Source organism: Pungitius pungitius, chromosome 13 (assembly GCF_949316345.1).
Source record: "Pungitius pungitius chromosome 13, fPunPun2.1, whole genome shotgun sequence".
In the NCBI taxonomy this organism is placed as follows: domain Eukaryota; kingdom Metazoa; phylum Chordata; class Actinopteri; order Perciformes; family Gasterosteidae; genus Pungitius; species Pungitius pungitius.
The window spans coordinates 6433313-6453130 of NC_084912.1; the positions used below are offsets into that span (position 1 = coordinate 6433313).

The 19818-nt window shown below is 41.4% G+C and overlaps 3 protein-coding genes across 3 annotated transcripts; 1 reads left to right on the forward strand and 2 right to left on the reverse strand.

Moving 5' to 3' along the window:
• The first annotated feature begins 3493 nt into the window (after positions 1-3493).
• On the forward strand, positions 3494-7368 carry ppp2r2d (protein phosphatase 2, regulatory subunit B, delta). Its single transcript, XM_037465561.2, has 10 exons — positions 3494-3675; positions 3859-3933; positions 4449-4546; positions 4728-4893; positions 5019-5131; positions 5223-5400; positions 5511-5675; positions 5956-6125; positions 6664-6755; positions 6928-7368. Exons 1-10 carry the CDS (start codon positions 3669-3671, stop codon positions 7205-7207), a joined length of 1344 nt encoding a protein of 447 aa, XP_037321458.2. The 5' UTR covers positions 3494-3668; the 3' UTR covers positions 7208-7368.
• Positions 7369-8763: 1395 nt separating this feature from the next.
• bnip4 (BCL2 interacting protein 4) lies at positions 8764-11313 on the reverse strand. Its single transcript, XM_037465563.2, has 6 exons — positions 11140-11313; positions 10733-10907; positions 10524-10584; positions 10254-10360; positions 9961-10110; positions 8764-9360 (listed from the first exon to the last, which is right to left on the reverse strand). The coding sequence occupies exons 1-6, from the start codon at positions 11180-11182 to the stop codon at positions 9318-9320; spliced, it is 579 nt and encodes a 192-aa protein (XP_037321460.1). The 5' UTR covers positions 11183-11313; the 3' UTR covers positions 8764-9317.
• A 6449-nt stretch (positions 11314-17762) lies between these two features.
• Positions 17763-19308, reverse strand: LOC119214103 (alpha-2A adrenergic receptor-like). Its single transcript, XM_037465562.2, has one exon. The coding sequence runs from the start codon at positions 18980-18982 to the stop codon at positions 17810-17812; it is 1173 nt and encodes a 390-aa protein (XP_037321459.2). The 5' UTR covers positions 18983-19308; the 3' UTR covers positions 17763-17809.
• Between the last annotated feature and the right edge of the window lie 510 nt (positions 19309-19818).

Below are 19818 nucleotides of genomic sequence, written 5' to 3' on the forward strand. Positions count from 1 at the left end.
CGCTCAGTTGTGGAAAGCCGCGAGGATAGTTTCTTCACACAATGAGGCAATGTCGAAGGCTGGGCATGCAAATTATGCATCTAAATTACAAAAGACCTACGCGGTCCTCAAGTCATCAGGCCTCGCATCTCACTCATCGGGCCTCCTGGCTGTAAGGTTGCCAGAGGATGCTATAGAGACAACAGAACAGAAATAATAAGAAAAGGAGAAGAAAAAAACACATGAGCCAAAACAAGACTCTTGAATAATTGATTGTGTTATTCTTTGCTGTTTGTGTGTGTGTGTGTGTGTGTGTGTGTGTGTGTGTGTGAGAGAAGGAGAGTTAAGACTGAGGCTCTGGACAGAGCTGATGCCCCTGAGCAGAACAGACACATCCACTGGCCAATGGTTTGTGTTAAAAAATGTCTGATGGACCAAACATGGGGGGGGTTGTTTGTTTGTGCGTGCGTGTGTGTGTGGGGGGTAGAAACACATGAGTATGGGTATTTAAGTGCATGCCTCAGTGTAAACGCAAACTGAGATAGATGAGGATAGCATCAGTGTTTGATTTGCAAAAACAGAGTTCACGTATTTCTTTGCATTCGGTTACACGAGAACAAAAGGCAGTCGAGATTTTCCGGGAGACAAGCGCATGTTGTTAAATTGCTCAGGAACAGGTCCGCTGTAAGATGTTAAAAAGTCAATATACCTTCATTTTGTCTGTGCTGGTAATGAGCCATATTTTCTGGGGAAAATGGCTGCTTCTCCGGAGGCACCATGTCTACTGAATGTGGCCCTGATCCTGGATAAAACAGAAGGCTCACCAATCAATCTCTCCAGGTTGCCCACAGCCAGAGAAAGCAGCTGCACCACATGTTTGCCTTGCGCGATAGCGACAAGTTAACATACGGGCAGCACAGTAACCATCCACAAGCAGCCTCTAGCTGTCTTATAATGAATTCCCACGGGGATGGGGAACTATCAGAGTCAGTGGTGTTACTGGAGGCTCGGAATAAAGTCAACACCTCTCCTTATACCTGATGAAGCTACCGCACAGCAGCACACACACACACACACACACACAACACTAAACTTTAGTAAAAATTGAGGGAAAATCAAATGTACACAACAATTAAGCTGTACGGCTTATTAAGTACCAAATTAGGCTGAAATTAATTATTTCTCCTTCATATTGTGATGGCGAAAACAAACAGTTCATTGTGTTTTTTTCATAGCGTGCTCAGACTCAAGGACGATATTACAACAACAAAACTACGCGTTAAGTGTATTATATAGTAAATGCATATTTTGGAATAGCAGTACAATTGAGAAATATTTGAATCATTTTTGAAAATTGTAAAAGCTGCCACCAGGCCATTAGTACAGCTCTATAAACACCACGTCAGGCTTTCAAATTAAGTGTTGGTACTAAATGTGTCCAACAACTAATGTCTGCACAGCCCCTTTCAGACAGATACTCAATATGTTTATTCAGTCAGGGGGGGTCATTGCACTTATTGGGGTCATTTTCAAAAAGTCAGGGACAAGTGGAATTTGTTCTTAAAATAATGATGATTTTAAAAAAGACTGGTTTACCATCCGTTGTTAATTTAAAGCGAAACATGCCAACAACTAAATGGGATCAATACACAAGCTGGGGGTCAATGCTTGAAGACACATTTCGGTAGTTTTTTTTTTGTAAAATGCATAATTTAGACAGATTACACGGATCTAAATGTGTGCCTTGTAAAGTGTGTATAATGTCACATTCTTTTTATCATATTTAGATGCATGCTCTACAAATGGTCTTAAACCATCCCCTACAAGTAGAAGATGGTCCATCTTTATATGTATGAAGTAAATGTATACATAAATGTGTATATATACTGTATATAGACTGTACATAGATGTACAGTCTCTATATTTATATATATATGTATGTGTGTGTGTTTGTAGGTTCCCTCCTAACCTCCAGGCCTCTACTCTACTTCTCCCCAAGGGATGCTGTGAGAGTGATGAGAGGGTTGTGGAGCTTCGGAGATGCCGGGGAGGTTTTTGTGAGATCTGGTCCGGGTCATTCTGGGTGCATCACTATTTGTTCACATGCCACCTCCAGGACAATCTCCAAAATGCAGCGAACAACCCAAGTTTAAAACCATAATGCAGACGGCAAATAGAGCACCTTTCTCATTCCCTACCTTATTTCAGCAGAATTAGAGTAATGAAAAACACAGCTCGTTTTAGATGTGTTCACTTCGTCAACTAAAATGTGGCCCAGATATTACTTATTCTCACACTTCATCCGCATTTGCCATTTCTTTATTTTCCGATATTTTTATAAAATTGCACAATCAGCCCCTATGGGGGTTCCTTCCCCTCCCAATTCTTGACAGCCCCAATCCTTAAGAGAGGGCTTCTTACAGATAAATAAGCATGAGACTAAATGTACTTCCTCAAACATCTATTTTTGAGTTTATATTTTGCACCATGGTTTTCAGCATATTACGCTCACAGAAAAGAGATATAAAGGGCATACTTTTTGACGGATTCTGAGCAGAATTGGGTTGAGAAGAGTTTGAAAAGTTCCCTAATGTAATAATCCACCATTTGAAGAAAACACAACATGATTGATAGCATGCAAAGAAACAGCTGGTTGACAGCCGGGATCAACCAAAACATAAATATACATATATAAAAACCTTTTCCATTTTTAAACTGAACCCGGGTGAGAAAAACATTATGGGTCCGCCGTGACACCCTGAATGTGAAACAATAATGGTTTTCTGAAATTCCCTGTATCTGCTGTATAAGATATAAGATATGTACAGCATCTCTACGGCAGGGGTTATTGTAACATCCTGTAGAGGTACAACCAATTCAAATGCTGGAACAAGAAATGTGCATTTTAACAAAAATTGTGTTTATTTTGAGTGGACTACTTTGGTATGTTGGGTTTTACTAATCAAGTAGTTAAAGACCTTAAAGGGTTGATGAAAAATGTATTCACTCTATTACCTGGAGTTTCCTTATTAACCACTAGATGTCACCCACTGACCATACAATACAAGCCACTTGTAAAGGGTCATACAATTTTAAGTTAAGAAATATTTCATATATAACATTTTCTCATGTAATTTATTAATGAAGGTGCATTTATATTACTTGTATAACCCATCTACAAAAAATGTGGTTACCTTTTATACGAATTATATTCTTGAAACATACCTGTATAAAGAAAAGACTACAAAAAAATATTCATGTTGTTCATTGTGGCCTATTATATTTATTCTGCTCCTTGAATTATAATACCACTATTCTAGTGTGTAAATGTATTGTATCTCAACCATCAGAGGGCAGCTAAGTTGGCTTCAACAACCAAGAATAAGCAGGTACCAATATGTCATGGAATAAAGTTTACTGCATTGAAAATAAATACAGTGCACATCTAATAATATGATGCTCAGGAGGATGGATGCAGCCAGGATGTGGCATGTGTGCATGACGTCATTTCTCCATGTACCGTGCGCCATTTTGGAAGAAAAAAAAAATCTCGGATAATTTCCGTGGTCTTGACAGATCTGGATCCGAGTCTTCACACTGATTGTGGATGCTATCTATTTCCCCGAGCAAGCCGCATTGGTTGATTAGGTATTGGAAGCCGTGTACAGCAAGAGCTGCTACATGAAGCAATGGCGGGTAAGCTACTTTTGAGGGAGGATAAGGACCCACCTCACTTGGTGTGTGTGATGGCCCTGAATCTGCAAGTTAGCTAGCCAACGTTAGCACTGGCAAGCTAAGTTGCTGGTTGTCAAACTGTGTCACTGTCAGGTCCTTTTGTCCTCACACAAAACACAAACTGACGATGTGTTCTCTTCGCAGGAGTTGCAGGTGGAAATGATTTTCAGTGGTGTTTCTCGCAAGTGAAAGGAGCGATAGATGAAGATGTTGCGGAAGGTATGTGGCTAACGTTAGCTTGGCGGCTCGGCCAAAACGATGGGGAGCTAACTAGCTAGAATGGTGATGCTCTGTGGTTCCCGCGAGGTGCACGGTAGCTAGGTGGTCGCAAGAGCTTCAATACATGGCAGCTGTTGTGATTAGTGCGAGTCCTTTTGCGGATCGGTTGCACTGAAGGGCAATTCCTCTGTCATCTACTGTATATCGCTAGCTAGCTGTATGCTAGGTGGTGGCTAAGCTATTAAAGGGGAGCGACCGTGTTCTATGACGTCAAAGTGCTGCGTCCATAAATTGTCGAGTGACATCATTCTTGTTTTCATTCATTCTTACATGAGTGGGTGTACACGTTTTGAGTGTTTGGCTGTGGGTGTACCTGACGCTTTCTTTTAATAAAATGTCTGTGGGCAGCATATGTAGTTTGCAGTCTAGCAGAGTACTATAGTGCTACCTGTCATCTGAAATATGTACGTGATCAATGAGCTTGTAATTCACTCCGATTTGTTTTTATTTTTTAGCTGACATAATCTCAACGGTTGAGTTCAACTATTCTGGAGAATTGCTCGCAACCGGAGATAAAGGAGGCCGAGTAGTGATATTTCAACATGAACAGGAGGTAAGGTTCATATTGCGTGGCAAATGAGCATCTTCATTACACTACACTACATTACATGTCATCAATGATATAACTAAGTTAGTCAAGTTGATTTGACTAAGTTAGATAAGGTATTTTCTGACTTTGTTGCAATGATGCTGTGCATACCTGGTGACTCATGTTTGCAATGTTTTGTTTTCAGTCTAAGAATCGCCCACATCTGCGCGGGGAGTACAACGTCTATAGCACATTTCAGAGTCACGAGCCAGAATTTGACTATTTGAAAAGTTTAGAAATTGAGGAAAAAATTAATAAAATAAGATGGCTACCCCAACAAAATGCTGCTCACTTTCTACTTTCGACAAATGGTAAGGGTTCACCTTATATCTATTTTGATTGTTTTCGTGCTATATTTTGACACAATGACCTGAATATTATCAGATCATTCTTCTTCACCTCTAGACTTTACAACTGTCTTACCTGTTTTTGTCAGATAAAACTATCAAATTGTGGAAAATAAGTGAAAGAGATAAAAGAGCAGAAGGTTACAACCTGAAAGATGAAGATGGACGACTGCGAGACCCCTTTAGAATCACCTCTTTACGGGTATGTTTAGTCAAACCTGTCTCCTTTTTTTAACAGGGCGTTTTAGCAATTTATTTAATATGTTGTCTTAAAACGCATGTTGTATTTTCAGGTACCAGTACTGATGCCAATGGATCTCATGGTAGAAGCAAGCCCACGGAGGATCTTTGCAAATGCGCACACCTATCACATTAATTCCATTTCTGTAAATAGTGATTATGAAACGTACCTCTCTGCAGATGACCTAAGAATAAATCTATGGCACTTGGAAATCACAGACAGAAGTTTTAGTATCCTTTTTTTTAACCAGATGGACGATATGTGGCGTATATCCCAATCATCTTTGCGTTGTATCTTGATGCAACATAAGACTGCTAGTTCCTTAACAGTGTGCCCCCAGATATTGTAGACATCAAGCCCGCCAACATGGAGGAACTGACGGAAGTAATCACAGCTGCTGAGTGCCATCCACTCCAATGCAATGTATTTGTGTACAGCAGTAGCAAAGGCACCATCCGCCTGTGTGACACACGCGCAGCGGCCCTCTGTGATAGGCACGCAAAGTGTAAGTATAGAGTTTAGTCAATGAAATAGTCTGTTGTTTAAAAATTAATTGATTAGATTGTTCAAGTAATTCATGACAAAATAGTGGACAGTAAGTAACAGTTCATATGATAATTAGATTTTCTTTGAATTAGGCAGTGAATTGATGACCTTTTGGGTTATATATATTTTAAGCTAGTTAAATCTAATCTGTATCTGTTGCACAGCGATTGGTGTTCCTGTTTGTGTATGAAAAGGGCACGCTGGGAGTCATTTTTTTGAAACAATAATTTTTATTACAGTCTTTGAAGAGCCAGAGGATCCAAGCAGTCGATCTTTTTTCTCTGAGATCATCTCATCCATCTCGGACGTGAAGTTCAGTCACAGCGGACGCTATATGATGACACGTGACTACCTCTCCGTCAAAGTCTGGGACCTCAACATGGAGAACAGGCCAGTGGAGACGTATCAGGTGAATTAAACATACTAATGTTGTTACTTCAAGCATAGCATTCATCCTGTGTGAGAACATAGTAAAAACTCTTTTAATTAGGGATGCTCTGATTTGAGTTTTTCAGTCCTGATTGAGTTTGGTAAAAAGCCAATGTCGAGAACCAATCAGAAAGCAGTATTTCTTTGATACACTTTGTGACTGTGAACATTCTTTTTATGTTTAAGGCAACATCAAGCTTGACTTAAACATTGCTTTCCTATCCTTTTTATAGACATGTACCAAAAAATTCATTTGTTATTTGTTTAAATGATGATGTCTGATGACAGATCGGCTTAATGTCACCGATATTTGATCCATCGATTTAAGTTACAGTCGAACCAATATCAGTAATGGTGCATCTCTGGTCATCATCAGTGTTACCATGGTCGTCAAAGCAGTATCTACGTGGGAACGTTCAGCCAATGCAATACTCAGGCCTAGCATGTTAGCTGTATGAGTGTATGAGTCCTGTTCCACTCATGTGAATATTTGCGTTACGTGATGTGTTTTGTTCCAGGTCCATGAATACCTTCGCAGTAAACTGTGCTCCTTGTATGAAAATGACTGCATCTTTGACAAGTTTGAGTGCTGCTGGAATGGCAGTGACAGGTATGTGTCCTTGCGATTGCATAGGAAAGCATCTGTTGTGGCATATTTGTATTGCTTTGTGTTCCTAAATTTTGAATTTGAAATGGCAGGTGTACGTCGTGTTTTGCTTTTCCAGTTAATCTAAACAAATCATCAGCATCTATTTAATCATATTTTTAATTCTCTCCAAAAGTGCCATCATGACCGGCTCCTACAACAACTTCTTCCGAATGTTTGACCGCAACACCAGGCGGGACATCACGCTGGAGGCGTCCCGGGAGAGCAGCAAACCGCGGGCTACGCTGAAACCGCGCAAAGTGTCCACCGGCGGCAAGAGGAAGAAGGACGAGATCAGCGTGGACAGCCTGGACTTCAACAAGAAGATCCTCCACACTGCCTGGCACCCCAAAGATAACGTGATAGCTGTGGCCGCCACCAACAACTTGTACATTTTCCAGGACAAAATCAACTAGAAGATTTGGGGTCTCCAGAGGGATAGGGCTTTTACCGTACCTGTGTAGTTAAGCCTACTACTTGTCTATCTGTATAAGAAGAAAACAGCCTCGTTGTCCTCCTGGTGAAGAATTCGAAAGCACGTGTCTACTTTTCTTCTTCTATTTTTTTTTTTTTTTTTCCGCCACAGGAGGTTGATCCATAGGCCTGTTTTATTTTGAGTCTGAGCTTAGGTTGTTTTTGCCTTTTGGCACCAGGGGCAATCAACGTGCCCCCTCCCCCCCGCCCCCTGCCTGACCCAGAAAGCCCAATTCGGGTCTTATTGACGGAATGGCTCTCCCTAGAGGTCAAACTCTTGAACGTTGGTGTTTGTGTTGACATTTTAAGCCTTCATTTCATGATTTCACGACAGAACTATCGGAAGCCCTTAAAATGACGTCTTGTCAAAGTTGTAACATCATCTCAAAGGTTTTGGGCGCTCTGAAGCACGGATTATGGGCCAATAGGCCTAACTGTAACATTCCCCCATTGGCCATGTATTCAGGCCAAACCACTGGTGGAAGTGGCCATGAATTTTGGAAAGTGGACTTTCTTTCTCCCCCTCACCCCAACCTCCCTCCCTCCCTCCCTCTTACTTTATCCCCGTCAATACGGTGACATAATTTCACTGACTGTATCTACTCAAGTACACCTTGTCATCCACATAATAAAAGAAACTAAAACTACAGATGTGTTTTTAAATTTAGAAGTATGTATTAAAACAAGTTTATTGCTTTGCATGTTTTTATGTTGTAGAGAGGTGGAAAAATGTCGAGTCACACCACTGTCTTTGAGCAGATCTCAAGGAAACTTGTTATGGATATACTATTTTGGGGCGACTGGTTTGGAAGCCAACTGTTGGAGACGACTGATCATGTGTTTGTGTCCAGGGATCCGTTTTCTGGTTTTTGACCGTGTGTTAGGATGAAGGCTGGAAACTACATGGCACATGGCGGGGTCCGGGACACAGGGAATCTGCAGCCTTAATACCTACTTTTATCAATGACAGCTACAAGTTATGTCCCCCCGCTCCCCCCCCCCCCCCTCCCAACATTTTACAAACCTCATGTGCATTATTTGTAAATCCTATTTTATAGAGTTATGTGCTCATATACTGCTGCTATATGTGGCTGTCTATGGGAAGAAAAAAAACCCGCAGGAGGAAGGTTGCACACCGTACAGTTTGTGATAGAGTGCCTCCTAATCACATAGGGAATTCAGACAGGCCTCATACATGTGCCCTTATTAATTTACTAGGGATGTCACCCAAATCAGGACCACGTGTTTTAAAACGTGGATCTTCTCGCCGTAGTTGTGAATGCAGAGGTGACGGTTGACTACACAACGTATACTGATGACATTAAAACAAACACATAATGCATTGTCTTTGTCCATTGATTCCTAACATGGTGGCAATGTATTCACTTGTTTATTATTTTGACCAAAGTTAAATAAAATTTTAATTGTGTTCATCTGCATGTGGTTCTTTCCAAGTTTCTACACGTTAACTTGTTTATAAATGCGTCGAGGCTGTACACGTATTTCAGACTTTTATTTTTTGTCGTATGAACAGAATGGTCCATATTGTTGCTTAATAATGCTTTACTATCACAATTTACATCTGCACAACACTTTGGCTCAACTAATGACACATTAAATTGAATTACAAGTCCAAACAATCCTTCACAGCTGATAAAAAAAAAAAAAAAATTGATAGATCTTTTCAACTCTAAAGGGACTTCTATTAGCAAAAAAAAAAATGAAAAAAGCAACAGCGTACACTAAATTTCCCTAACGTGCAGATTTAAGGAGCAGGAAGCAGCAGAACACTGATCTCCGGGCCACAGCAGCAACTACGGCTAAGAGCAGAGGATCGGCCCCCGCTGTGTTCACGGGTTCGGCGCCGTGAAACAGCGATGGCGGATCCTCTCCGAGCTGGAGTGAGCCAAAAGGAGCACTCCATCAAAATTAGACCGCTTCGTAATTGGTCACATCTCCTCTCCCCCCCCGTCAGTCATCGGAAGGTCCCATTTCAAAGGCATGCTTAGATGTTCGGTCACATCCGGGTGTCGTAACACACAGCCATCCTACTCAGTAGGTGTTGTGGGAGGTCAGCCGCTTCCCGATGTAGATCCTGCCAGAAGAGGGAAACATGTCAATTAAAATGGTGCTGTGAGCAAAATAGTTTTTTTTTTTTTAGTTTTTTTTTAAGTTAAATAGTTTTGCATATTTCAAAATACCTGTGCCATTTCTTTCAACTAGTCAACTGATTTAGATAAGACACGGCGGGATGGAGAGAATGTACATTTTCTTGAGGCGCCCCGAGTCAAACGGAACGACATCTGAGACACGGCAGATGACGCAACCGAATGTGTTGCCACTGGATATTTGGGTTTTGAAATGGCTGTAGTGTATTGTGGTAAAAAAAAAAAACGCTTTATTCTACATGGGAGAGGTTAATTGAAGTACGGCCAATGTTTATGAACGTCATTATAGATGTATCTCACACTGTTGTTTCACCCTTAAACATCTCAAGAAACGACTGGCATCTAGAACTCTCAAATGGATTGACAGGCCATTTAACTTAGAGAATAACACTGGATAACCACTAACAGTCTGGAAATATTTCAATATCAAAGAAATTATTTTTCTTTGTACGTGAAGTTCCCCATAGAACGTCTAAAACGAGGTAGTGCAGTCTCCCAGCGTTGGGAGATTGAACGACGTTGCTTACCCTAGGCCAACAGCAAGTATGTGAGAAATGATTAACGAAGGGAGGAAGAGCTTCAGAAAGTCGGCGGACAGAACGCCTCCCTTCTTCATGACGCTGGTGTTCCGAATGCTGAGGGAGGTCGAGCGCTTCGGGTTCTTCAGCAGGAACTCCCTACGGAGAGAAAGCACACGCGTGGGTCGTCCATGACCGTCAGACTGAGGCGTTCAAGCGGGTCCTGGTCATCTTGGGAAATGTATGCTGACTAGGACATGGGTCACTAAAATGGTATGGAGGGGAGGGGGGGGGGCACGTACTTTGGGGGATTGTTCTCGGGTCGACTAGACCAGTCCCAGATCCAGTCGGCATTTTTCTTCATCATGTTCTCCACGTCCCGTCTTCTTTCTTGGAAGTCTTCGTCCGACTGAGAACACAGACGTGGCAGACTCAAGCCCCCATTCGGCCCTCGCTTGTATTTTGAAAACAACAAACGGCTAATGAAGAATCCAGAGAAACTGCTCTGGACCAAAACTGGTCTCGGATCATAGACTCTGCCTCAGTTCCCCGGCTCCCACGTGTTTGTTTACCTGACTGCTGTTTGCCTCCGAGCCTCTCCACAGAAGCAGGGGGGTCTGGGCACGAAGTGGGCTGTTGTGATGAAGACAAACACACCACATCGGTCATTTCAAACCCACGCAGGTATGAGCTTTATCACACAACGCAAACAACAAAAATCACACACACACACACACACACACACATAGAGAAACAGTTGTTCCCTTTTCCCCCAACGGACCTGTTGCACTGGGAGCTTCCTTTGGAGCTGTTTCTCCCCGACTCGTGCTGTGCGTCCAGCAGCATTTGCTCCACGTCCACCTCCTGGACGCCCGTGGGGATTTGCTCCTGGCTCCCGTGGGGAAGGCTCGCACTCTGAGAGCCATTGCCACTGAAATGCAGCTCGATCCAGGAACCTATAAAACAAAAAAACAAAAAACAAAAAAACATTTTAAAAAGGTTTTTCTTAACCACGGTTAAAGCGAATGGCATAAAGGCCCTTTAGCCTCGTGGCGGATGGGCCTCGATCGTTGCCTAACTAGGGCACTGGGTCGTCCGCTTTGTGGTCCCTCCACGTCTGCATCCAGCGACCGCACCGACCCGCGTCCAACCCCCGCGTCCCCTCACACGATTCCTCCGTGGGTTCACCTTGCAAGCTCTCGTCCGACGACCTGTCCTTCTGCAGCGACATCGTCCCCGTGTTTGAGGCGTTCCGTGGGCGCGGGGGGGGCAGATATAGGCAGGCCGCAATGAAACCAGTTGGGGTGGCGAAATCTCCCGTCAGCTGCTGGAGCTGCCGCGACCACAATAACAATGACGCAATGTTGTGTTTTTCTGCGAGGCGATTGGCTCGCGCAGCGGGAGTGCGCATGCGGGGGCGCGCATGCCCGGGCGCGCTTCCGTATTAAACGACCTCGATAAACAGGCTCGACGGAGTTTGTGGTGTTTGGCCAGCAATACGAAAATCGGTAATTGAATGTAATATTCTGTATGAATAATGTTCATAATAATATTCTGTCCGTATAATCCATCTGTATTTGTACATTTGTATAATTTATCTCCATTTGTCTGTCCTGTATTGATCAGTCCCCAAAAGTCCCTGTAGCCATCTGTAACAAAATCTCTGCTTCGTGGTTTTAAGTTTGGTTGCCCGAGGAGAATGGATAGTATATTCACCGAGAAAAACCCTACTAATAAGTCTCCACTGGTGACCGTTTGCTACCATGGAGATAAGTATGACTCATTGTTCTTGTAAATGAAATTATTTCTACAATTGAGGCTTCCTTGGCAGCATGTCTAAATGAGATGTATTGGACTTACTAGACTTACTAGAAATCACTTCTTCTTCAAAAGAGATCAAACGTACTTGGTTAACCTCAAAGGACCTCAAAGTTAAGAATCAAGCAGGCACACACAATGTCTGTAAGTAAACTATGGTGCTGCGTCAGGGTTCTGTTGCGCAATTCATTTTTTTCCTTCTCTGTCAACTGTTTTTTTTTTTTTTACACAGTAAGACATCGTTTTTCAGAGTATAAATAGAAGCACTTGTTCGTAAGTGAGAGAGCAATACATCACACAGACTTTCTGAAGGAGATACATATTGATGATGCATGTCCACTCACATTGGCAGAGATGAGTAATTGCTGAAGAATTCCCCATGGTTCAACAGCCAAACACGAAGCAATGTTTCAAATGATGTATAAAAAAAGCCATGCTTTTCTAAAGCACTTACATTCTAATAATCAAGTCTCTTGTGGGTATTATTCTCAGCTTTGTTTAACATGCAATATGAAAAAAATTCCAGCGAAGTTAATTCAATCAATACATCTGCAGAATGTTGCTGAATTTCAAATAGCAACATATTCAACGTAATTTGTTTAGATTTCCATTGAGCGCTGACAGAATTTATGATGAATGCGATATTGGCTGTAATTTTGTTAAGTGTTATGAATGTTGGGTTCCGCTTCACATCCCGGCTCTCATTACAAAAAGGCTCCAAGCAGATGCAGCATGAATCAGAATTCATGCATTTACAGTGTTAAAATATCTCTCCATGGCACTGTTTGCCATTTCATGTGTACCACATGACTTCAACCACAAGCTTCATTTTCAACACAGAATCTGATAAATGATTTACAGTTATTCAATAACAAAAAGGAATTTCTGTACTCGGACTAGAACTTTAGTGAGCGTTTTAGAAGAAACAACTCAAACCAGCTCAAAAGGGTATAATAAGAAAGACACATAATAAATAAAACCACTGCCAAAAAAAAGTCCGACCCCTTAAGGATATTAGATTAAACCCAAGATTACCATCTGGATGTCTATCCCCGATCACCACAGATAATCTACCATTATCAGATGTAACGTCTTGGAGAAGGAGAAAGTCGCATCCTGTTGTCCATCAGCGAGATAAAGGAACAACGAATACAGAGAAACTCAAAGGATCATAAGAAGATCGACCCCCATACATGCATAATGTAGCAGGTGTAATGGGTGAATACATTACAGAATGTGTGCGTTGATCTTATTGAACTGTTGGTCACTGTGGGTGAGAGATGTGTTGTTTTGAGGCACAGTAGCCCGGAGTAGTGGAGAGAAGTCAAAGGTCTGTGGAGATGAATGGAGGGCAAGGCCGGCACCATCTGATCCTGGTTTTCTGTTAAAAACTTCTGTTTGGTGGCTCATCCAAACCCCGCAGGGATTTATGTGCAAGCATCACACACTGGATCAGCAGCTCATGAGGCAGGTTTAACTTCCTGAGCTGGTGCAGGAAGTACATCAGCTACAGAGGAAGCTGCTTAGTAGGAAGTGCTTGTAGTCATCACTTTACACTAAATTAGCTACATTTGGAGCTATGGAGCTTAGCTGAGCTTTTGTATCTTTATACATTAATGGGGATCAAACACTTTGTACTCAAGCAGTGTTGTAGGGAGATGTGTCAATTTTTTAAAGCAATTTCACAGATTAACTTTAATGCTAACTGTCCATTTGAAGTTCACCAATCGTTTTTATTTCAATCTATTATCATGAAACCCATGTTTCAAGGATCCAGAAGGGACTACATTTTCCCAAACCACCTGCTTTCTTTCACTAACTTGCCTGTAAACAAATGCTAGCATATTGTAGCTATTGATTAAATCAAAAAACAAACACTACTTGTATAAACTAGCTAGCAGGATAAGCTAATCATTAGCTTTACAAGGGGCACGTATGGGTTAATGACATATAGTTGGTAGCATTATAATGAAAAAGAAACTAATAATTTTATAGAGATTCATCTGCTCCATTTCTAAAATATGGCAGAAGGCTAATCAAACATTTGTCAAGAAGAAGTAATCATTTCTATTTAAACAAGTATTACTCTTCATAGATGTAATTTGGTCAAAGGCTGTTCATTCAAATAACCAATCATGTAGTTTTAATGCTATCAGACACCCGTGAAACTGGAACCACAACAGCATTAAACTCTCCCCACGGGGAAAGTAAACCCATGTAATTCAATTCCATTTTTTTTTTCATATCATAATATTTTATTCATGTTGCCTAGTTTTAAAAATGAAGCCATACATAGTTGATTTGTTTCGTTTTTTAGTTACAAACACATGTTATATTATCCTCCCTGGAAGATTTGAATATGCATAAAATAATTTGCAACCGTTACTGACACCCTTAGACATATTTGCTTCTACTTCAGCCGTGGGCCCCCCAGAGATGCCCTGGTTGATAGCGTGGTTCAGCTCGCTCATCCTGTCCGCAGGTGTTTGTCCACTGACAGCGTTCTGAGGGACGGATCATTGCAGCAGGCTGGTTAGGACGGATAAAGTTCAACCATAGTATTCTCTTACCAGTAGTTGATGTTTAATCTGTGAGTATCACAGACATTATTCAAGAGCAATATCGTGGGTGGCTGGGGGTGCTGTGCAGGATCTGGTGCTGGAGGAGGAGGGTGGGCCCGACTGGAATTGGATACGATCGATAGCACAGACAAGACAGGATGGCTACGGAAGAGGGATGGCGTCCGGAGCAGGAGATTTGCCAGTTCTTAATGTGGTACCGATGGTGGCTCGCCGCACAGCATATAAAGCATCGGTGTAAATGCTTTATGGAGTTTCACAAGGCAGAGTAATTCTACTTTTGATGGTGATTGGAATGAACAACCAGTACTTTAAACTTATTTAACTTGTTGTGTTTTTATCATTGTCTCTCAAAGACAAATTAGTAATATCCATATTCAGGACTCTGGCTTTATCCTTTTCATCCCATTCTCACTCTTTCCTTTCAGTCTTTCACCAGAAAGGTACTTCTCAGAGAAGTCCAGAATATCCTGCAAGACAAATTTAGCTTTTTATAAAAAAATAACCACTTTAGAAACGCAGAAGATGTATAATATGATTAAACGGAAGCATATAAAGGAGTAAAGAGCATATTGTCTTTCTCAAGGCCTGAGCTTCCGTTTGTTGACACATCTGATGTATTTTGTAAATTCCACTTGCTCCCTAAGCGCCTTGGTTGTTTTAACTCCCAGCGAGCTCCCCGTTTCCGGGGGGGTCTCCTTGAGCCCCTTCCAGTCAAGAATGTTTTGCTTTTTTGATGAGATAAGGAAATGTAAGCTAAAAATAACATTTTTAATCCTCAATAATCATATTAACAATCGCTATCTGACATGAATGAGCTCAAAATGACCTGGAAAGTCATTTAGATACAGATACTATCTTCTGCATACTCAGCCAACTATAAACCTTATTTAACATATTAATGACATTCAATGGGTTAAAAACAAGTAAATGTATTTAAGTAAAATATCCAACTGAGACTCAGTTGTGAGCAGAATGGAGAAAGTAACATGGATTACATGAGGCAAATTAAACAGGGTCTTTCTGCTTACAGCCCTCACAACTTTATTTGATTATCTCACTTCCTTATCAATCAGGGAGGAAGCCCTGTATGCCGCAGTGCGCATGACGCATTGTGCTCAATCTCTAGGGAATGACGAAACATTAAATTAAAACCACTTTATTCATCACTAGCTATGATTTCAAGTTGTTAGTATGGTCATGATGCCTCTGCTTGTCAACCTCCTCGTCTGCGATGCAGTCGGTTCCCTTTGGGCTTTAATCCACTTTAAGGTACATAAGCAGCAGCTTTAAAAAGCTGATGGCGGTAGTAATAAGAATTAAATAAAATAAAGACATGGAGAAGACGAACCGGAGCTGTGTGAAAGTTGTGGGAACGCCTGGCTTATAAAACAATGTTTTATGAGCTTTGGTATCACCAGCGTGAATTGTGATGTTATGAAGTGGGGAAATAAATCATTCTCGGCGGAAGGCGACGGAGGGCTACTGGGATGCCGGGAGTTGTAATTGTGACCAACTGTTCACAGTTTGTAACCAACGTTAATTTCTAGAGAAGTGAGTTGTGAGTGAGGTGTATGAGATTGAAAACTAGATTTGCCTGAGATATTCAGTAACGGATGATTAATTAGATACGTCTTTGTTGCTTACATTAATCAAACAAATTTTGAGATGTTGCCACATAAACTCGGGTGATTCCATTGTTCAATCCCTCATGCTTGTTTTGAGAGTTTTGACCTTTAAACATTTACTGTACACACCCTGCTCCTCAAGCACAACAACAGACTTTGTAATAGTTGTCATTTTAACTAAAGGATACGTTTAGATTACAACGGTATCACTTGTAATCACATTGATGTGTCATTGAACAGTGTTTTGCTAATATTACTCCTTTTTACACAATGTGGATTGCTAATTTATTTGAGTTTCTTTATTTTTCCCTTTATAATTGCTGTTATCTGAGGGCTTTTTCTCATACAGTTTAATCACCACGACACTAGTTGTCAGCATAAGTCCCAACAACCCTCATATTGATTATCAACTTCCAACTGCCAAAATAGCTTTATCTTCCATTGCTTCTCATCCCCCAAAAGGCCTCACTGTTTCCTAATATGTCCGATTGTTTGTGGGAACTCAGTAGGTTTGTGGTAAGTAAGATATGTTGTATTTTAAGACGCTGAGCCATGGTTGAAACCAAACGCGTACCACAGGAATCTCAAAACACCAGAGTCCCAGAGAGCAAGCCATGGGAATCAACCGTATGGACGAGAGGTAGAAATGTTTGCTGAGTTGAAGCAATCTTAGATGCTGTGATTACTTAATCTCTGGTTCACAGACTGATAGGGGTCCAAAAGTCTATTTGTCGAGGAAAAGTTGATGTATAAGAGTCATTGTGCTGTGAGCGGTGTGCTAAAAAGGAGAAGAAGAGATGGAAAATGCTGATATTGGACACACTATAGGAGAACTCTAGAAGGTCGGGTTGATATTAATTAACCTCACAGGGTAATTTGCAGCAGCCACTCGTATCCCTATTGCTGAATGTTGTTTTTTTTGTTTGACTCCAGGGGATGATTTAATGATATCCTTATGTGAAGGCCTATTATTCATGATAATCTCCATTCAATATTGTTGTACCTCCCAGGCGTAATTTTCTTGTCATATAATCGTCATTTTCTCCAGCTCTTTATGAGTGAAGGAGATTGTTGGTGGTCTGGGGATAATATATTTTGAGTACAATTAACTTTAATCTGTTGTTTTTCCTATTGTACAACTAAATATAGCATATTTGTCTTTGGCAATACTGTAGTTTTTACAATTATCTACTTTTATGAATCTGTCTTTCCATGTCCAATTACTGGGAGAGAGAGAGAGAGAAGAAACACGTACTTTAATAATGATATTCCATCATTTTGGCATTTTCTTCCTCCCACAGGGTAATTACTGTCATGTGCACATAATTGAGTTTTCAGTCATAATAAAATCACTGGCCGTGTTTGTTTACAAACTATTGACATTTCAGTGGATTGCAATATGAGAGCTTTTACAATATGGTTTGATGAATGAATGATTGTCTGTGATGTGAGCCATATTAGTTGTCTTTGTGTTACAGACTAAATAACTTCAGTGTCACACATTTAAAGGAAACTTTTTTCCATCCCTAAATCATTCAGGAACGAGTACAAATGAGGTGTAGATCATCCATGTTGTCACAAATGTGGAATGTAAACTCACAGGGTGTCACACAGTAAAACAAACTACACACTCAATCGTTGTTGTATGATTTAATGTTACATACATCAACTGAATGTCTAATATGAAAAAAACTAAAGCAAAACTGCTACATTTCACATTTATCAAAAACTCTAAAAATGTATTTTAATACACTTTTATATACACTGCTAATAGGGGCCTAATAGAGATGGCCACATTGCTGTATTTGAAATGTATCCATAGAAAGTGTATTATTAACCTCTTATGTCCCTTTTGAAAAGGATCTTTTTAAAAGACCTCCTGAAATCAACATTGAATATAGTGTATATGACAGGATTTAGAGAGCTATTGCAGTAACCAAGCCAGAAAAACATTTTGAACAACGTCTCTGGCACACGGCAGGAGTCACACACAGCGGTGAGCGTGTATGTGAAGAAAAAGGGGAACCAGCAAAGAACAAACACTCCCATGACCACGGCCAGAACAAAGGTGAAGCGCCGCTCCCTGTGCTGCCTTCCTTTCCACTTGGTCGCCCTCCCACGGGGCTGAGGAGGGGTTTCTCCAGGCTCCTCCTGAGACACTTTGGTGGTCCGTGTACCCCTCCTCTTCTTCAGGGAACAAAGGACGGTTTCGTTCCCATCAGACGAGGAAGGCTCCTCCTCAGCGTCTAACCCAGTGATCCCTCCGCCGTCCGCCTCCTCCTCCCCCCTCCCTCCTCTGTCCTTTCTTTCCAGAGGGTCCGAGCCACACTTTGTGTCTCTCTGCCTTTCGCCCGGCTGGGCTCTGGTTCTTTTCTTGGCGATCTGGTATATTCGAAGATACACCGTCACCATGATGACGCAGGGTGCAAAGAAAGAGGCCGTGCTGGAGAATATGATGTACCATTTCTCCTCATTGATTTTACATTTAGGGTTGTCTTCTTCGCCCTCGTCCTTCTTCATTGTGATGAGCGGAGGGAATGAAATTATTGCCGCCAGCACCCAAACTATGAAGAGCGTGCATTTAATCCTGCGCGGCGTCCTCCTCAAGTTGTGCTCAATCGCTTGAGAGACGGACCAGAATCTGTCCAGGCTGATGGCACACAGGTGGACAATGGACGAGGTGCAGAAGAGCACATCCAAAGCCAGGTGGATTTCGCACCAGACTTTACCAAAGTACCAGTAACCCATCAGCTCATTCGCCAAAGAGAATGGCATCACCGAGGTGGCAACCAGGATGTCTGCACATGCCAGAGAGACTAAAAACAAGTTCTGAGGCGCTCTCAGGGCTCGGCTTGTCATCACAGCAATTACCACCATTACGTTTCCAAACAAAGTCAGCAGGATGAGGATACCCACAAGTATTGTTAACGGCACAGAGGTCTGCACAGTATACAGGTGCATGTCAGGCAAAGTCTCATTTCCGCTGGTGAAGTTGGGACAACCCATCAGGATGAGCTGTTGTGTCGAGGGTTATTTCCAGCCAGTGCTCTTTTAGAAGGTTTGGAAGCTATGCTTGCCAGTTGTCTATTAATATTATTCATTCAGGAACACAGCATCAGAGAATAGATTCCCACTGGAGAATTCTGTTGAAGAAACCTGTGCTTCTCTTCCTCTTAAGTAAAAAAAAAAGTGTATTCATATGAAAAATAAATAAAGGGAAAATCTTTTCATTCCCAGTTTCCAAAATGATTTTTAAGATCAATCTATTCCTTGAAAACTAATGTTTTATCTAGCAACATTTTAGCATAACAACTTTCATAAAACAGACTTACATTGCAGATGGTGCTGGCTCAGGGAGACCCTGTCATCTGTCGTTGCTGAAGGGGAGTGTGCGTTGTTTTATATGGGCTTGATCTGAGGCTCAGGATGTGTGAGGCTGACTCCTCTCCAGTGAGATCAGGAATGGGCGGAGTTCATCTGCCGCTGGAGATTCAAAAGCAATTTTATGTTGCTCTCACACTCTGAAACCACAGGCTGATTATGACAATTACAACGTTTTAGATTTATAGATTGTGTTTGTGTGCTGTATTAAATTCCACTCTTTCTGGTTTAGCAGCAAAATGTTCTGATATATCCTGAATGAAAGAAAAAGATAATATTGTCACAATGTTAATGTACCCAAATTGGTACGTCATCTATTTAGACTGGCATGCCAGGAGACATGTTTTACTCTAATGACTTAATGATATTTATTCATTAAAACGGTTTTAGTTTTCTGAGGCATCACTCTTGTGAGTGTGTCTACTTTTGTGTGTGTATCTGTTTCTACATGTACACAAACA

Excerpts from the sequence above, each read along its gene's own strand:
- bnip4 (XM_037465563.2), bottom strand. The coding sequence starts at position 11,182 with ATGTCGCTGCAGAAGGACAGGTCGTCGGACGAGAGCTTGCAAG. Across the intron at positions 10,111-10,253 it reads CCCGAGAACAATCCCCCAAA|GGAGTTCCTGCTGAAGAACC; the intron begins GTACGTGCCCCC and ends TTCTCTCCGTAG. Across the intron at positions 9,361-9,960 it reads ATACTTGCTGTTGGCCTAGG|GATCTACATCGGGAAGCGGC; the intron begins GTAAGCAACGTC and ends CTCTTCTGGCAG.
- LOC119214103 (XM_037465562.2), bottom strand. The coding sequence starts at position 18,982 with ATGGGTTGTCCCAACTTCACCAGCGGAAATGAGACTTTGCCTGACATG.
- ppp2r2d (XM_037465561.2), top strand. Across the intron at positions 4,894-5,018 it reads CTTTCTACTTTCGACAAATG|ATAAAACTATCAAATTGTGG; the intron begins GTAAGGGTTCAC and ends TGTTTTTGTCAG. Across the intron at positions 6,756-6,927 it reads TGCTGGAATGGCAGTGACAG|TGCCATCATGACCGGCTCCT; the intron begins GTATGTGTCCTT and ends TCTCTCCAAAAG.